At 41.5% G+C, this 15,165-nt stretch overlaps 1 protein-coding gene across 3 annotated transcripts in view; it reads right to left on the reverse strand.

The window, feature by feature from the left end:
- MBNL2 (muscleblind like splicing regulator 2) overlaps nucleotides 1-15,165 on the reverse strand; it is a 69,386-nt gene that overhangs the window by 28,165 nt on the left and 26,056 nt on the right. For all 3 annotated transcript variants that reach the window (XM_083361710.1, XM_083361709.1, XM_083361708.1), the window contains exons 3-5: nucleotides 11,911-12,075; nucleotides 4,411-4,608; nucleotides 2,679-2,942 (exon numbers count right to left, since the gene is read on the reverse strand). In XM_083361710.1, the coding sequence (XP_083217836.1) occupies nucleotides 2,679-2,942; nucleotides 4,411-4,608; nucleotides 11,911-12,075 (627 nt within the window). The remainder of the gene's footprint in view (nucleotides 1-2,678; nucleotides 2,943-4,410; nucleotides 4,609-11,910; nucleotides 12,076-15,165) is intronic.

Raw genomic sequence — 15,165 nt, forward strand, 5'->3', positions numbered from 1 at the left:
ATTATGTTTGATAATATCAATCTATCTAGATTTCTATTTAAACAGAGGCAGATATTTGAGTTCTGATCCCTAAAAGCAGATATCAATAAATGTCAAATTGATTATGGACACTTCGGACAGCCATTTGTCTGGAATGGCATAGGGCCTCCTGCTTAAGCAGGGAATTGGTCTAGAACAGGGCTTTTCAACCAGTGGTAGGGGTACCACCTGTGGTACATTGGCACCTGGCAGGTGGTACGCGACCATCCTAGCAAAGTACTAGCCGGGGAGGGGAATAAGCTGAACTGGTGGCAGCACCACACAAGCCTGAGCGAGAGACGGCTGGAGCTGCAGGGCTGTCAGGGCTCAGCAGAAGCGCTGGGATCAGCGCCAGGCTCCAGCTGGAGCTCAGCGCTGATCCTGGTGCTTCTGAGCCCAGAAGACGCACCGATCAGCTGGAATGTTGCAGCATCTCCAGGGTCTTGTGATTTACATTCAGATGCTTGGCAACTGATTCATATTTATGATGGTCACAGTGTCCCAGGGTCATGTGAAGTGACCAAAACCTGCTGCAACCACCCAGCCGAGGGGGGAAATAAAAACCAAACACCCCCCACCCCACCCCCGCTGCCAATCCTGAACAGAAATGCTCACAACAATGAAAACCTTGGACAGGAGGAAGAGCACCGCCAGGCAGGCAGGCAGATGTCTTGCTCAGCTGTGGCTTGGGGGGCACTTTTTTCAGTGCCATTGAACTTCGAACAGTCACTAAGTGAACTGTTGTAAGTCGAGGACTACCTGTACTTCATCACTTTTTTCCTTTTTTTTTTTGGTCATCAAGTTTTTGACACCTTGCTAGGCGACTGATAGTACTCGGATCTTGCCATATCCTAAAAGTGGTACAATGGGTGAAAAGGTTGAAAAGCCCTGGTCTAGAAGACTTCAAGGTCCCTTCCAACACTGTTATTCTATTTCTATGATTCTGGTAGATTTAAGATCATTGTGGAGCCTTGCAAGAAGTTACATTAGCTGTGTTTATAACAATATTTTATATGCTGGCTGGATGTACAATCTACAGTCAACATCTACTGTACTATATAAAGTAACCAGTGATGGGATTCAGCCAGTTCGCACCAGTTCGGCAGAACCGGTAGCTAATTTTTTGTTGCCCAGGCCCAAAATGGACTTCCGGAAGCGGCATCTACACAGAGAACCAGTTGTTCACATATTTGAACAGTGAACACTGAAAGTAACTACATTTGTTTTATTACTTGCCCTATGGCAAGAATGAGGACAGATTTTTGAATTGAGGATACTTCTCTTCCTCACCTGAAAATTCTGCTTGTGCTATCTAATATACTGAAAATATAAACCAAATAAATTACCATAAAGAGTCTGCTAAATAGAAAGGAAATTCTTAGGGTAAAACACCTCTTTCAGCATTTCTAAACTAAAAGAAACTATTTTCGAAAAGATATTGTAAATAGAAATGTCATAGTCATTACACTGATATTCCTACAAGATTTTAGGATGATACAGAGAGCTATCTGTTTAGTAGTGCTTTTTTCACAACTTAGAAATTCAATGACATTTTTATAAAGTTAAAAGGTAGATACAAACAGTATAATATTCCACCCACTTAAAGAGGTTCTTGGGACTGTGACTAGATGTCACAAATAATGAATGAAGTTTACAAAAACTCCAATGAGTGAAAAAGGGGTATTATCTTTTTTTTTTAAAGGAAGGAATACAAATGGTGAACTCAAAAAGAGCATTCTAGCAGAATGATATCACAACAGAGACATCCAAGATTGTCACTATGAGAAATAGTGAGAGATTGGGCAAAATTTCTTGCACAGGTTTCCTTCCAAGGATTCAGCCTATATGGAGAACGCATATCAACCTATCACAAACCGTATTTCCACCTAATCTCTTTTTCCAAATTATTTTGAAAAAGAAGACATCCAGTATTTTGCCCTCAATTTAAAAGGCTTGTATATGAATGAATTCCTTTCTTCCTAATATTTTAATCAGTACAGTCATCATATAAGCCACCATGCAAATGTAATAAAGGAAGACCTAGCTAGAAAACTGCATCGGATATTTTCTAAAACACCATGTGAATATTTTATTTTTTTATTTTAATTTCATTTATATCCCGCCCTTCTCCGAAGACTCAGGGCGGCTTACAAGCTTAGCAGTAGCCTTCATTCTATGTATATGCCTGCTTATTAGGGCTTTCACACACACCCCAAGCGGCATTATTACAAAGTCAGCTTAATTGCCCCCAACAATCTGGGTCCTCATTTTACCTACCTCGGAAGGATGGAAGGCTGAGTCAGCCTTGAGCCTGGTGGGATGCGAACCTGCACTAATTGCAGGCAGCTGGTGTTACTTAAGGAGGCATTAGCCCACTGCTCCACCAACATGTACATGTAGTTAGCAGGCCAGTTTATCCAAACTTCAAGTAAAAAGCAAGTTAAGCAAGCCTGTACTAAATACGAAGGAAAATGTGGGAGAAACAAGGGAGTTAAGATCTTGAGCTTTGCCACATTCCAGGAAGATACTCCTTTTGCTGAAATTATTGAGTGAAACAGATTTGCTAGGCTGCTAACCTATAACAAAAATCCATCTTAAAAGTGGCCAGCTCAAGGACTTAAACCTGACTTTTAAAGGAGCCCTGTTCCCCTTGCACTTACCATGACTGTAGCAGCTGCAGCGGCAGCCTGAGCTGCCACTGCCACTTGGTTTGTCTGGTGTTGAGCAGCTTTGATTTTGGCCTGCAAGTGAGCAGGAGGATGAAAATATTTGCATTTTTCCCTCAGGCAACGCCCTTTGATGTAATCCATACAAACAGTTACAGTGTTGTCATTTGTATCAATCATTGTGCTGTCAGAAGGATGTGCAAAGCGACAATCGGTTTCACCCCGTGCACAGTTTCCTCGTTGGAATTCCCTGCAAACCTGGGGCACAAAACAATATTTATTATGCACGTGAGGGTAATTACTCACTTGAGTACAAAAAAGAATTTAAAATGCCATTTTTGAGCTGTGCCCAAATAATCTCTGAAAATTGTACGACCTGTCATCTCAGTCTATAAGATGGGCTTCGCTTTTGTATAAATTTTGCATGGGTCTTGAATTCATCAGGGTCCTTGATCTCTCAGTGACTTTTAATATTATCAATTGTGATATCCTTCTGGACTAACTCAGGGGTTAGGAAGGAGGATGTGGTGTTATGGTGCTTCTCCTTCCTAATGGATACGTTCCATTCAATGTTGACAAGGGGAGACTAGTTTAGCCCTAAACCTCTGCTTTGTGGGGTTCCACAAAGCTTCCACCCTCTCCCCACTTCTATCTATATGAAACTGGTGGATGAAGTCATTATGATGCCATGGAGTTAGGTATCATTCGTACATTGATAATACCCAGTTCTATATCTCAACGTATGACTGACAGAACTTAAGAAACAAGCTCAGATTTTCCATATGTGAAGGTCACCTCTCTGAGAATGGAGCACACAAAGGTAGTAATGGACTACAATTAGCTGAACTTAATGTTTTTCCCTTAGTTTATTTTCTCTATTTCCAAATTAAAGCTAACTACCTATTACATCCCAAGAGACGCGGTGGCTCAGTGGGTTAGGACACTGAGCTTGTCGATCAGAAGATCGGCAGTTTGGCGGGTCGAATCCCAAGTGCCGCGTAGCAGAGCACCTGTTACTCGTCCCAGCTTCTGCCAACCTAGCAGTTCGAAAGCACATAAAAAATGCAAGTAGAAAAATAGGGACCACTACGGTGGGAAGGTAACAGCATTCCGTGCGCCTTTGGCGTCTAGTCATGCCGGCCCCATGACCACGGAGATGTCCTCGGACAAACGCTGGCTCTTCGGCTTTGAAACGGAGATGAGCACCAGCCCCTAGAGTTGGAAACGACTAGCACGCATGTGCGGTGGAACATTTACCTTTACCTTACCTATTACATAATAGATTACAATTGCTGCACTAGGCCAGGCAAAATTTGAGGAGATGATTCAGGGGATTGCTTTAACTGAATTTCTAACCTTTCAGAGTTCCTCTGTTCATGTACAGAAGTCACTCACCTTAAACTAAAGCAAGTCAAGATAGAAAAGGTTTGTGCTGATGCTTCATGAGGTGGAGGATCTTCTTACCTTACCTTCTAGTGCTATATGGAATGTATCAAAAACAAAGCCTTGCACAGCCATAATAATGAACTCTGCACTTACTTCTTCATTTCAGCCCAATTAGCATATCAAAGATCAGAACAGAGGATCGGCATTGCTTATGCTAAGTAGCCAGCTGAAATGAAATCGCCTTTTCTCTACATTTAAATATAGGCATTGTGTTTATTCACAAACCTATATAAACAAATGCCAAATTCTGCATGTATCAGAAGAATTTTGCTCTCCATACCTCCAGTTTATCTGTCCTGAGGAGTTTCTGTGGTGTAGCTGATCCAGAGACAGAGACAGGATTTCCAGGAACAATTACAGATTGTGTGGGAACAATTTCAGTAGGAACTAATCCAACCCCAGAAGTAACAGGAGCTAAATATGGTGCAAAGTTTAGTGCTGGATTAGATCCTATTGTTGGTCCTACTGGAAATGATGGCTGAGAGAGAGAATAAAAAGGAATGATAAATAAACATGTAGAAATGAAAAATAAACATTCATGCTCTGTAATAAATTCAGTATCAAAGCTCACTGATTTATATTAGCTGGGTCCACACACATACTAGACACCAAAATAACCCATATTTTGACTTAGTAGAATGTATCAACTCAGTGTCTAGATATTTGTGGTGTTCTTAACAAATTAAACTGAGTATCATGTTTTAATTTTGATGAACTAGTTCCAAAGGATTCTGAAACAGGCATTATACAGAAAAAGCTAAAGTTCATACTGCATAACTGACTCAGCATGAAAGCTTTGGAGCCATGTGTATCTTTGAGGGAATTGGTGTACACTGCACATATGTAAACAAAAAATATAGATAGGATGCTTAACCAACCAAGGAATGGCCAGATATGTTTACTGGAACAAAATTAATTTAGTGATAAAGAAATACGTCTTGCTGATGCAAACAAGACAATTGACGACATACCTTGGTATGAAATGCTAGAAATACATCAAAACTATAATTTATTATCCATGATTATTGTTGTGTATGTAAATAGTTGCTAACAGGGAAGATAGCAGATTGCAAAAGTAGTCGGGTTTTGAGCGGGAGATTCAGGTGCAATCATTGGTTGCAATAAACAAGAAGCGGGAAAATGGACTCCAACGATTGGTTACAGTTCAAACAGTTCCACTATAAAAGGTTGCAACAATGGACAGTTGACAGTTGACTTTGTGTATTCAATAAACTCGTTCATTGTTAAACCACTCTGAGTCCTCGTCTATCAGAACGAAACAATTGGCGACGAGGGTGGGATAGACAGAAGACCAGAGAATTGGCGGAATTGTCGCACAAAGGCGGCAAATTCGGAAACGTGTCAAAGTCAACCGAGCGGCCGCGGCAGAATAAGAAAAATTCTCCGAATGGCGCAGATTGGGTCATTGAAGGAATTCGACCCAAACTTCCCCGAAGATTGGGAAGAATACGTCGGACAGGTCGAAGGGTTCCTGCTAGTGAACGGAATCACAGACGACCGGAAAAAAGCGGCAGCATTACTGACGATTTGCGGCACACCGGTCTATCGAGTCGCTGTCGGACTGTGTCAACTGCAACCGGTCTCAAGTGTGCCGTATGCCGATCTCCTAGCCAAACTAAAGGTCCACTTTACACCTAGGAGATCCGAACTATTCTGGCGGCGCATCTTTGAGAAAAGAAACCAGAGGCCGGGAGAATCCATACAAAAATTTGTCGCTGCCGTCAGGAAAGCCGCAGTACGATGTAAATACGATAATCTTGAAATAAGAATTCGTGACCGTGTAGTACTGGGCTTGAGGGACGAGCAGCTACAAAACAGAATTATATCCAAACCCACTGGCGATCTGCAGGAGGTGATCGATGAACTTTTAACGTACGAATCAACCGGGTATCGCGCCCCCCCCCCCCCCGCAGTAGCATGGCAGCATCGTCCGAGATCAACCAAGAGGGCTATGTGGACTGCGGGGAGGCGGACCAGCAGTGGGAAGAAGATATCGCTGAAGTCTCCAGGCGATTCGGAAAATTGGCGCCAAGACCACCCAGAAGCGAAGGGCCCGAACCTAACCGCCGTCAACAACCTGCAACTCCGCAAAGACAAGCGACAGGGCCACAACGACCATGGAGGGACACCGCAACCAGACCGCGCGACAATGAACCCCAGAACCGGTGCGGCAGCTGCGGCGGCAACCATCCCCGCGCATCTTGCCGATTCCGTACCGCAAAGTGCAGGGCGTGTGGGAAGACCGGCCACATCCAGGCCATCTGCAGGAGCCGTGCTCACGACAACCGCCTTCACGAAGTCGATGTGTGGCCCGAAGGTAAGGTAACCCCTAACGTTAGTGGCAAGGAGACCCCTAAACCCTGGGTAAAAATTCCAAATTTAGGGGAGGTGGCGCGAGTCAACCGCAGGAGAATTGGGAAAAATGGCAATTTTCCAGAAGGAAAATTAAAAATCATAGTCCATCTGCAAGGGGTTCCTTGCAGAATGGAAATTGACTCAGGGGCTTCAGTGTCAATAATTTCCAGTGAAACCCTTGATAGGATTGAACAAATAAGTGGAAGAAAAATTCCACTTAGTTCAACAAAAATTCAATTAACTGATTTCCAAAAAAGCCCAATTAAAATAAAAGGGAAAATTAGTCTTCGCGTAGAATTTAAGGGATTTAAGGGGATTTTAGATTTAATAGTAACTGAGGGTCATAGGACTAGCCTAATTGGCATTAACTGGTTCCCTGCCCTGGGCATTTGGATCAGGGGAATAAATTCAATAATTAAAAATAAGACCCTCGAATCAGTCTGCAATGAATTTGCAGACGTATTCGACGGATCCCTTGGTAAATACAAAGGGCCCCCAATTAAATTTAATCTAGACCCCTCAGTAAAACCTATCAGGCTTAAGGCCCGCAGGGTGCCTTTCGCCCTGAAGGAAAAAATCGAGGCCGAGCTCGAGAGGCTTGTAGGCCAAGGCGTGTTAGAACCTGTTGAGGGTGGTTTGTGGGAAACGCCGATTGTCACACCCCTCAAACCCAATGGGGATGTGAGAATCTGCGCTGACTACAAGGCCACCCTGAACACTGGAATGAAAAAACATGCTTACCCGGTCCCGACGGTGAAGCAGGTCCTCGCCACGATCCAGGACGGCGCCATGTTTGCCAAGCTAGACTTGGCGCATGCGTACTTACAGTTGACTGTTTCTGAAGAGGCTGCAGAAGCACAGACGATTGTTACCCACAAGGGGGCGTTCCGAGTCCACAGACTGCAATTTGGCATTGCAGCAGCTCCAGGCATCTTTCAAGAAGTGATTGAGAGGACCTTAAAGGGCATACCAGGTGTATGCCCTTACTTTGATGATGTCTTGATAGCTGGAAAAAATGAAGAAATGCTAGTGGAGCGGCTGGAACAGGTATTGGGAAGATTTAGAAGGGCTGGTTTAAAACTAAAAAGGGAAAAATGCTGCATTGGGGTTAAGTCCACTGATTTCTTGGGGTTCAGGATAGACAAAAATGGAGTCCATCCAACCCCTGAAAAAATAAAAGCAATTAAATTGGCTCCTGAGCCTAGGAACAAGGCTGAACTACAAGCCTTTCTTGGCTTAGTAAACTTCTACCATACATTTGTGCCCCACAAGGCTGCCATTGCAGAACCTCTCCATAGACTCTTAGATAAAAAGACTCCTTGGCAGTGGCAGAATAAACATAGAGTTAGTTTCCAAACTTTAAAGGACATTCTTTCCAGCCAATCAACTGTAACCCACTTCATAGAAAATAAACCAATTTACCTAGCGTGCGATGCTTCACCTTATGGTGTAGGGGCCGTGATCAGCCATTTAGACAACCAAGGAATACAAAGACCAATAGCATATTATTCCAGGACACTAACCAAGGCAGAGCGGAACTATGCTCAGATAGACAGGGAAGCATTAGCAATTGTGGCTGGAGTTAAAAAGTTCCACGACTACCTTTATGGTAGGAACTTTACCATACTGACTGACCACAAACCCCTGTTGGGACTGTTTACCACAGATAAACAGACTCCCCAAATCATGTCACCCAGGATGCTGAGATGGTCCATTTTCCTCTCAGCATACTCATTCTCTCTTCAATACAGACCGGGCAAGGACATGGGGCATGCAGATGCCCTTAGCAGACTGCCCTTAAACATCACTGAGGGTGACCCTGCCCCAGTGGGACAAATAATGTCCCTACAGGACATCCCTGACTTGCCTCTAACTGCTAAAGACATAGCTGCGGCAACAAATAATGACCACACTTTAAAGAGAGTAATGGCCTGGGTCCTGAGTGGGTGGCCAAACGCCAACCCGGATGAAAAATACATTCCCTATTTTAGAAGAAAAGATGAACTATCAGTTCATTTGGGATGCTTACTGTGGGGAAATCGTGTGGTTATTCCTGGGATCCACAGATCAGCTATTTTATTAGAATTACATGAAGGACACCCAGGAATAGTACGGATGAAGGCGTTGGCTAGGAGTCACTTGTGGTGGCCAGGACTGGACAACGACATTGAGGAATGTGTTGCCAATTGCCATTTGTGCCAACGTTCTAGGCCAGAACAACAACACATCCGTACGCATAAGTGGGAGTTAGCTAGAAATCCTTGGTCCAGGATCCATATCGACTTTGCTGGACCTTTCCAAGGGTTAACATTTCTGGTGGTGGTTGATAGTTTCTCTAGATGGCTAGAGGTAGTACCAGTTAGTTCAGTAACTTCAGGAAGAACAATACAGGTATTAAGGGGCCTCTTTGCCACTCATGGGTTACCGGATGTCATCGTGTCTGATAATGGGCCACAATTCACATCTATTGAATTCCAGGATTTCCTCAAGGCCAACTCGATTAAGCACAAGACATCAGCACCCTTCCACCCTTCCACCAACGGCTTGGCTGAACGAAATGTGAGGACCACGAAAGACGCCTTAAAAAGAATCATTCGGGGTGACTGGCATCAAAGACTGGCCGAATTCTTGCTGGCCCAACATACGACCCCATGTGCTGCTACAGGCAAAAGTCCAGCTGAAATGAGGTGGGGAAGGAGATTAACCACCAAATTGGACAGATTACACCCTGACAGACTGATACCAAGTGCTGAATTGGACATTCCAAATAGAACATTTAAAGTGGGGGATTTATTCTGGTCCAGGAACTATGCCCAAGGGGACAAATGGATTCCAGGGGTGGTTACTGAAATATTAGGTCCCCTGTCGTACATTATTGAGGGGGAAGGGAATAGGATCATTAAAAGACACTTAGATCAGCTGAGGAAGAGATCTAGTGGATGCTTGCCAGAAGGTGGGGACCAAAGTATATTCGGGGGAAACAGTACATCCAGGTTCAGTAATAACAACATGCCAGAGAGTGAGGTAGAGGAAAGGCAAAATAATTCACCCCCTGGTACCCAACAACAACCATTTAGTCAATTTGACTGGGTAGTACTCCTGCGAGGTAGGCCAGTGTCCACTGATCTTCAAACACAAACAAATACACAAAACAGCAACAGGGAAACATCAGAGTCAGGTAGCCAAGAGCCCAGGTCCAACAGAGACAATCAGCCAAGCATAAATTCAGGAAGAGGGGTCCCTAGCGGCCAGAGCAATAGATACCCTTCTAGAATCCATAAGCCACCAAAATATTTAAAGGATTTTGTACAGAAATAACAACAACTGGGGGGTAAGGGGTGTTGTGTATGTAAATAGTTGCTAACAGGGAAGATAGCAGATTGCAAAAGTAGTCAGGTTTTGAGCGGGATATTCAGGTGCAATCATTGGTTGCAATAAACAAGAAGCGGGAAAATGGACTCCAACGATTGGTTACAGTTCAAACAGTTCCACTATAAAAGGTTGCAACAATTGACAGTTGACAGTTGACTTTGTGTATTCAATAAACTCGTTCATTGTTAAACCACTCTGAGTCCTCGTCTATCAGAACCAAACAATTATGCTACATGTTATTCTTCTAACAAGGATGAAAAAAATATAAGGACCTTTCTGGTGTTATTCAACACCAAAATATTTGATGTGAGATAAATTTTAAAATATATGAATTACTGATTAAATGAAAATTGTGCTACTTTCCCCCAAGTCTAGATTTAAGTCTTTCTTATTTATATGATTTTTAAAGCCTTTGTGGACCTTTATCTTATCATACCATAAATATGCATGCCATCCAAATACATTGTCAAAACCTTCCAAATCTAATACATCTGTATTCTCTAACACAAACCAATCTCTCAACCAGCAAAAAGCAGCAGCTTCAAAATAAAGTTTCAAATCTGGCAAGGAAAAGCCCCCTCTATCTTTTGAATCTGTTAATAGCTTGAGCTTAATTCTAGGTTTTTTCCCCTGCCAGATAAATTTTGATAATACCTTTTGCCATTCTTTAAAACAATTCAACTTTTCAATAATTGGAAGTACTTGAAATAGAAACAACATTTTTGGCAATACATTCATCTTAACAACTGAAATTCGGCCCATCAAAGACAATTTCAAATTTGTCCAAATATCCAGATCTCTCTTAATTTCATTCCATATTTTATCGTAATTATCTTTATACAAATTCAAATTTTTTGCCATCATATTTACACCCAGATACTTCACCTTTTTTACAAACATCAAACCAGTGGCTTCCTGTAACTTATTTTTTTCCTCTAATGTCAGATTTTTCCCTAAGACTTTGGTTTTACTCTTATTCAATTTAAAACCTGCAACATGTCCGAACTCTTGTATTATTTCCAGTGCTTTAATTGCGCTGGTTTCTGGATCTTGTAACGTTAACACCAAATCATCAGCAAAGGCTTTTAACTTATATTGTTTCGAACCCACTACAATCCCTTTCACACCTTCCTCTTTCCTTATCATATTCAGCAAGACTTCCAGAACCGTAATAAATAACAGAGGGGAGAGTGGACACCCTTGCCTGGTACCCTTTTCAATTCTAATTTCCTCTGACACCACATTATTAACTATAATTTTTGCTTTTTGCTCAAAATAGATTGCATTTAAACCATTCATGAAACTTTAAGACTTAGATTTAAGTCTTTCTTAAAGGAGAAACAGCATTTGAAAACATTAAATTTCTGATCCAAGCAGTACACAAATAAAGAGTGTTTATGTGTGTGCTTGTATAACCGCATGTGCTCATGTGCACCTTCAAGTCACTATGGACTTCTGGCAATTGCCTGGAAAGTTGCCAGTTTTCTTGGCAATGTCATCCAACTGACTTCATGCCTAAAGCCAGATTAAAACTCTTGGTTTCTCACTTAATACCTTAATTACTACCCCAAATTTCTCACTATTTTTACTTTTAATGATTTCTACATATCAAAAAGTTTCTGGGTCAGTTTAGGATTTTTCACATCACAGGCTACATTTTCGTAACTAGATATTCGCCAATCTCCAGAAATAAATTGTGCAAATACTATACATTTATAAATATATGTGTGTATGTGATGAGCAAATTAATATATAAATTATTCAGCTTAGTTGAATCTCACTATGTTTTTCTTTGTAGTTTGTCCAGAATAAACTAGCTTGCTCCCCAAATTCAAAAAGTTCAACAGTTGCAATAAGATGACAAACAGAAAAAGTTCATAAAAATGATTTATACATTTTACTTGACAATATTTGATGATAGCATATTGTAATCTATATATTAAAATTACAATAAATTCATTTATTTATAAGTTAGCCAGAGGTGAGCTATGAAGATAAGGCATTGGGCTGGCATTTCATTAAAAGTACTGACCATTGGCTGAAGAGTTGCTCCTGGGAATATAAACTGCATCTGCTGCGCAAGCATTGCTGCTGCAGTTTTCTGTTGGATCAGGTTGTTTCTACCATTAATTTCTAGCTGAGTTTTCAAATGTGTTGGTGGATGAAGATATTTGCAGTTCTCCCTTGTGCAACGGCCCTGAAAAAGTTACAAAATGATCCATTTTTATAATGATCGGTTATTGTAAAACAGCTATTTCACATCCTCAAGAAGAGTCTTTCGTATAAATCAAATAGCTTATTGGACTGAATTGCTCGACTGACATTTCTTTGAGGTGTTATGCATCTATTATAACTGTATTGTGTATTTTACCAAAATTAGGTGGAAAGAACTCCCATATCTTTTCTTTAGTAATGCCTTGTGGATATAAGTTGCCTTACAAAATAACGTTCATCAAATTAGATGAAGGTTCTAATGTATGCTGTAAAGAGGAAGGACAGAAATAGAACAGGAATGCACTAAGGCAGATTCAAATCCTTTTCCATTCTCTTTCAAAAGTTTATATGTAGGCATGAAGATGATGAGAATAGAACTGCATTTTCGAAACCCATTTGAAGGGCTTTATAAAGTCTCTGAAGCTGATGATCCAAATCTGTGGTGCTCTCACATTCCAAAACTTATCCTGTAATATTTGTGGTTTTGATATATTTGATGTAAATATAATATAATAATATAATGTAATATAACAATAGACAGTGTATATACACACTGTATATGTGTGTGTGTGTGTATCCCTTTAACTCTTTGTCAGTCACAAAAATTTGAATATATATATATATATATTCAAACTTTTGTGACTGACAAAGAGTTAAAGGGAGACCAGTATAGCTATTTCAAGCTCTTTAGCTCTTATCAGCTAGTCTTACCCCTCTGGGATTCAAACCTGGGCAGCTTGCATGTTAGGCAGCTGTATTAACTTTTAGGCCACAGGCTCCCCCTCACTCCTGTCAGTAGAGGCCAGGGAGGATATATACCTATGTGTTGGGTGGAGCACCCGGTCTACCAAATATAAAGCAGTCTGTTCTGTGTTTTGCTCCAGTCTAGGAGTATTTTTTCGCAGGCAGACGTCACTACTGTGAACACTGTGAATTCAAAATTTTGTGACTGACAAAGAGTTAAAGGGAGACTAGTATAGCTATTTCAAGCTCTTTAGCTCTCATCAGCTAGTCTTATCCCTCTGGGATTCAAACCTGGGCAGCTTGCATGTTAGGTAGCTGTATTAACCTTTAGGCCACAGACACACATAGATATATATCCTCCCTGGCCTCTACTGACAGGAGTGACGGGGAGCCTGTGGTTTTATATATATATAACCAAAAAATAGACAAGCAAGAAGGACAAGAATGATTTCTACCTTTCTTTGGTACAAATATAGATTAAAAATACATCAAACACTCACTTTAAAATAACAGTAAGGCACATTAGTTCCACAATCCATTTACTTCTAATCAAGTCCAAAAATCACAATTCCATTTTTTTTTCATTTTCTTGCAAAAAGTCCAAAAGTGGTTTCTTGATAGAAATTGATACGTCTTTTCTTTAATCCAGGGGTGTCAAACTCAATTTCATTGAGGGCCGCATCAGCATTGTGGTTGCCCTCAAGGGGCCGGGTGGGTATGGCCAGGGTGGGCGTGGCCTACTGGGTGGGCATGGCTAGAATGGGTGTGGCCTACTGGGTGGGCATGGCCAGCTCTACATCGTTCGCATCAAGGGTTCCTATGGGGGCCCGGGCAGGAGTGGGACAGATCTGAGGGTCTCTGACAGAAGGAGGGTCTCTGGGCCAGGGCCAAGGCAGTGGGGGCCGTTCGCTCACTGTTTCCTGGATGGCTTCACGGGCCACATGAAACCACTTCGCGGGCTGGATCCGGCCCCCGGGCCTTGTGTTTGACATGTCTGCTTTAATCGAAGCTGTCAGTTTCTGCTATTTCTCACAAATTCCATTGGCTTAACCATGCATTTGTAAGTTCCTTCCATTTTTGTGTACAGGTAGTCCTCAAGATACGGCCACAACTGAGCCCAAAATTTATGTGTGGGGTCTCTAACAATGCTTTGAGCTCTAAGCACATAGCGCTTATAAGCAGCATCCTGAATACCAGGAAGTGAGCCTCCTATGATCTTCTTGGCTGTCCTTACCATTCTCTGTACAGACTTTCTATCTGAGGCACTGCTGCCACCAAACCAGACAGTGATACAGTTTATTAAAATGCTTTCAATCGTGCCTCTGTAAAAAGTGGCCAAGACAGAAGGAGAAAGATGTGTTCTCCTCATCTGACGCAAAAAATGCTGATGCTGGTTTGCACGCTTCACTAAAAATGACGTGTGGAGAGACCTATTCAGATTGTTAGTTATCTGCACCCCCATATACTTAATACTTTTGGCCACCTCTACAGCTGCATCCTTGATACTGAGTGGAGTATGACTATGCCGACTCTTTCTAAAATCTACAATGATCTTCTTGTTTTATCAACATTTAGAACCAGGTTACTTTTATTGCACCAGTCCACCAGAGCCTTCACCTCTTCCCTATAAATATCTTCATTGTCATCCCAGATAAGACCCACCACTGCCGTGTTTTCTGCATACTTCACAATATGATTCTTGGCAGATTTGGCACAGCAGTCATGGGTCATCAAGCTGAACAAGTAGTGGACTCAGGACACAGCCCTGTGGAGAACCTGTACTCAAGGGGATGGAATTGGAAACCTTCTTTCTAACTCACACAACCTGGGACCTATCAATAAGGAAATCAAGTATCCAATCACTATTGTATTTTAGAAGACAGTCATGCCTTAGACCTATACCAAACTCTCAATATGGCATTTCTAATAAAGTGAGTTTTAACATCTACAATAACCTTAACTTTATCATACCACAAATAGCTATGCCAACCAAACCTTAAATCATATCCTTCCAGTTCCAAAAATGTCCAATTTCTCAAAGTCACCCATTCTTCATCTATTCTAAACAACAAGCTGCGAAATATAATTTCAAATCTCATAGTACTAACTCTTCTCTTACATTCCTACCCTGCAGCATTTGTATTTAATTCCTAGTTTTTTGTCTTGCCAGACAAATTTGGAAATATCTTTTTGCCATTGCTTAAATGGTACATCAGCTGTCAACAGCATTCTAGATAAAATGTTCATCTTAATCATATTCTTCCCAATAATGATAATTGCAATTTTTCTCATCATAATGTATCATAATTATCTTCATTCCATACCTTAA

Source organism: Vipera ursinii (assembly GCF_947247035.1).
Source record: "Vipera ursinii genome assembly, chromosome: 4".
In the NCBI taxonomy this organism is placed as follows: Eukaryota; Metazoa; Chordata; class Lepidosauria; order Squamata; family Viperidae; genus Vipera; species Vipera ursinii.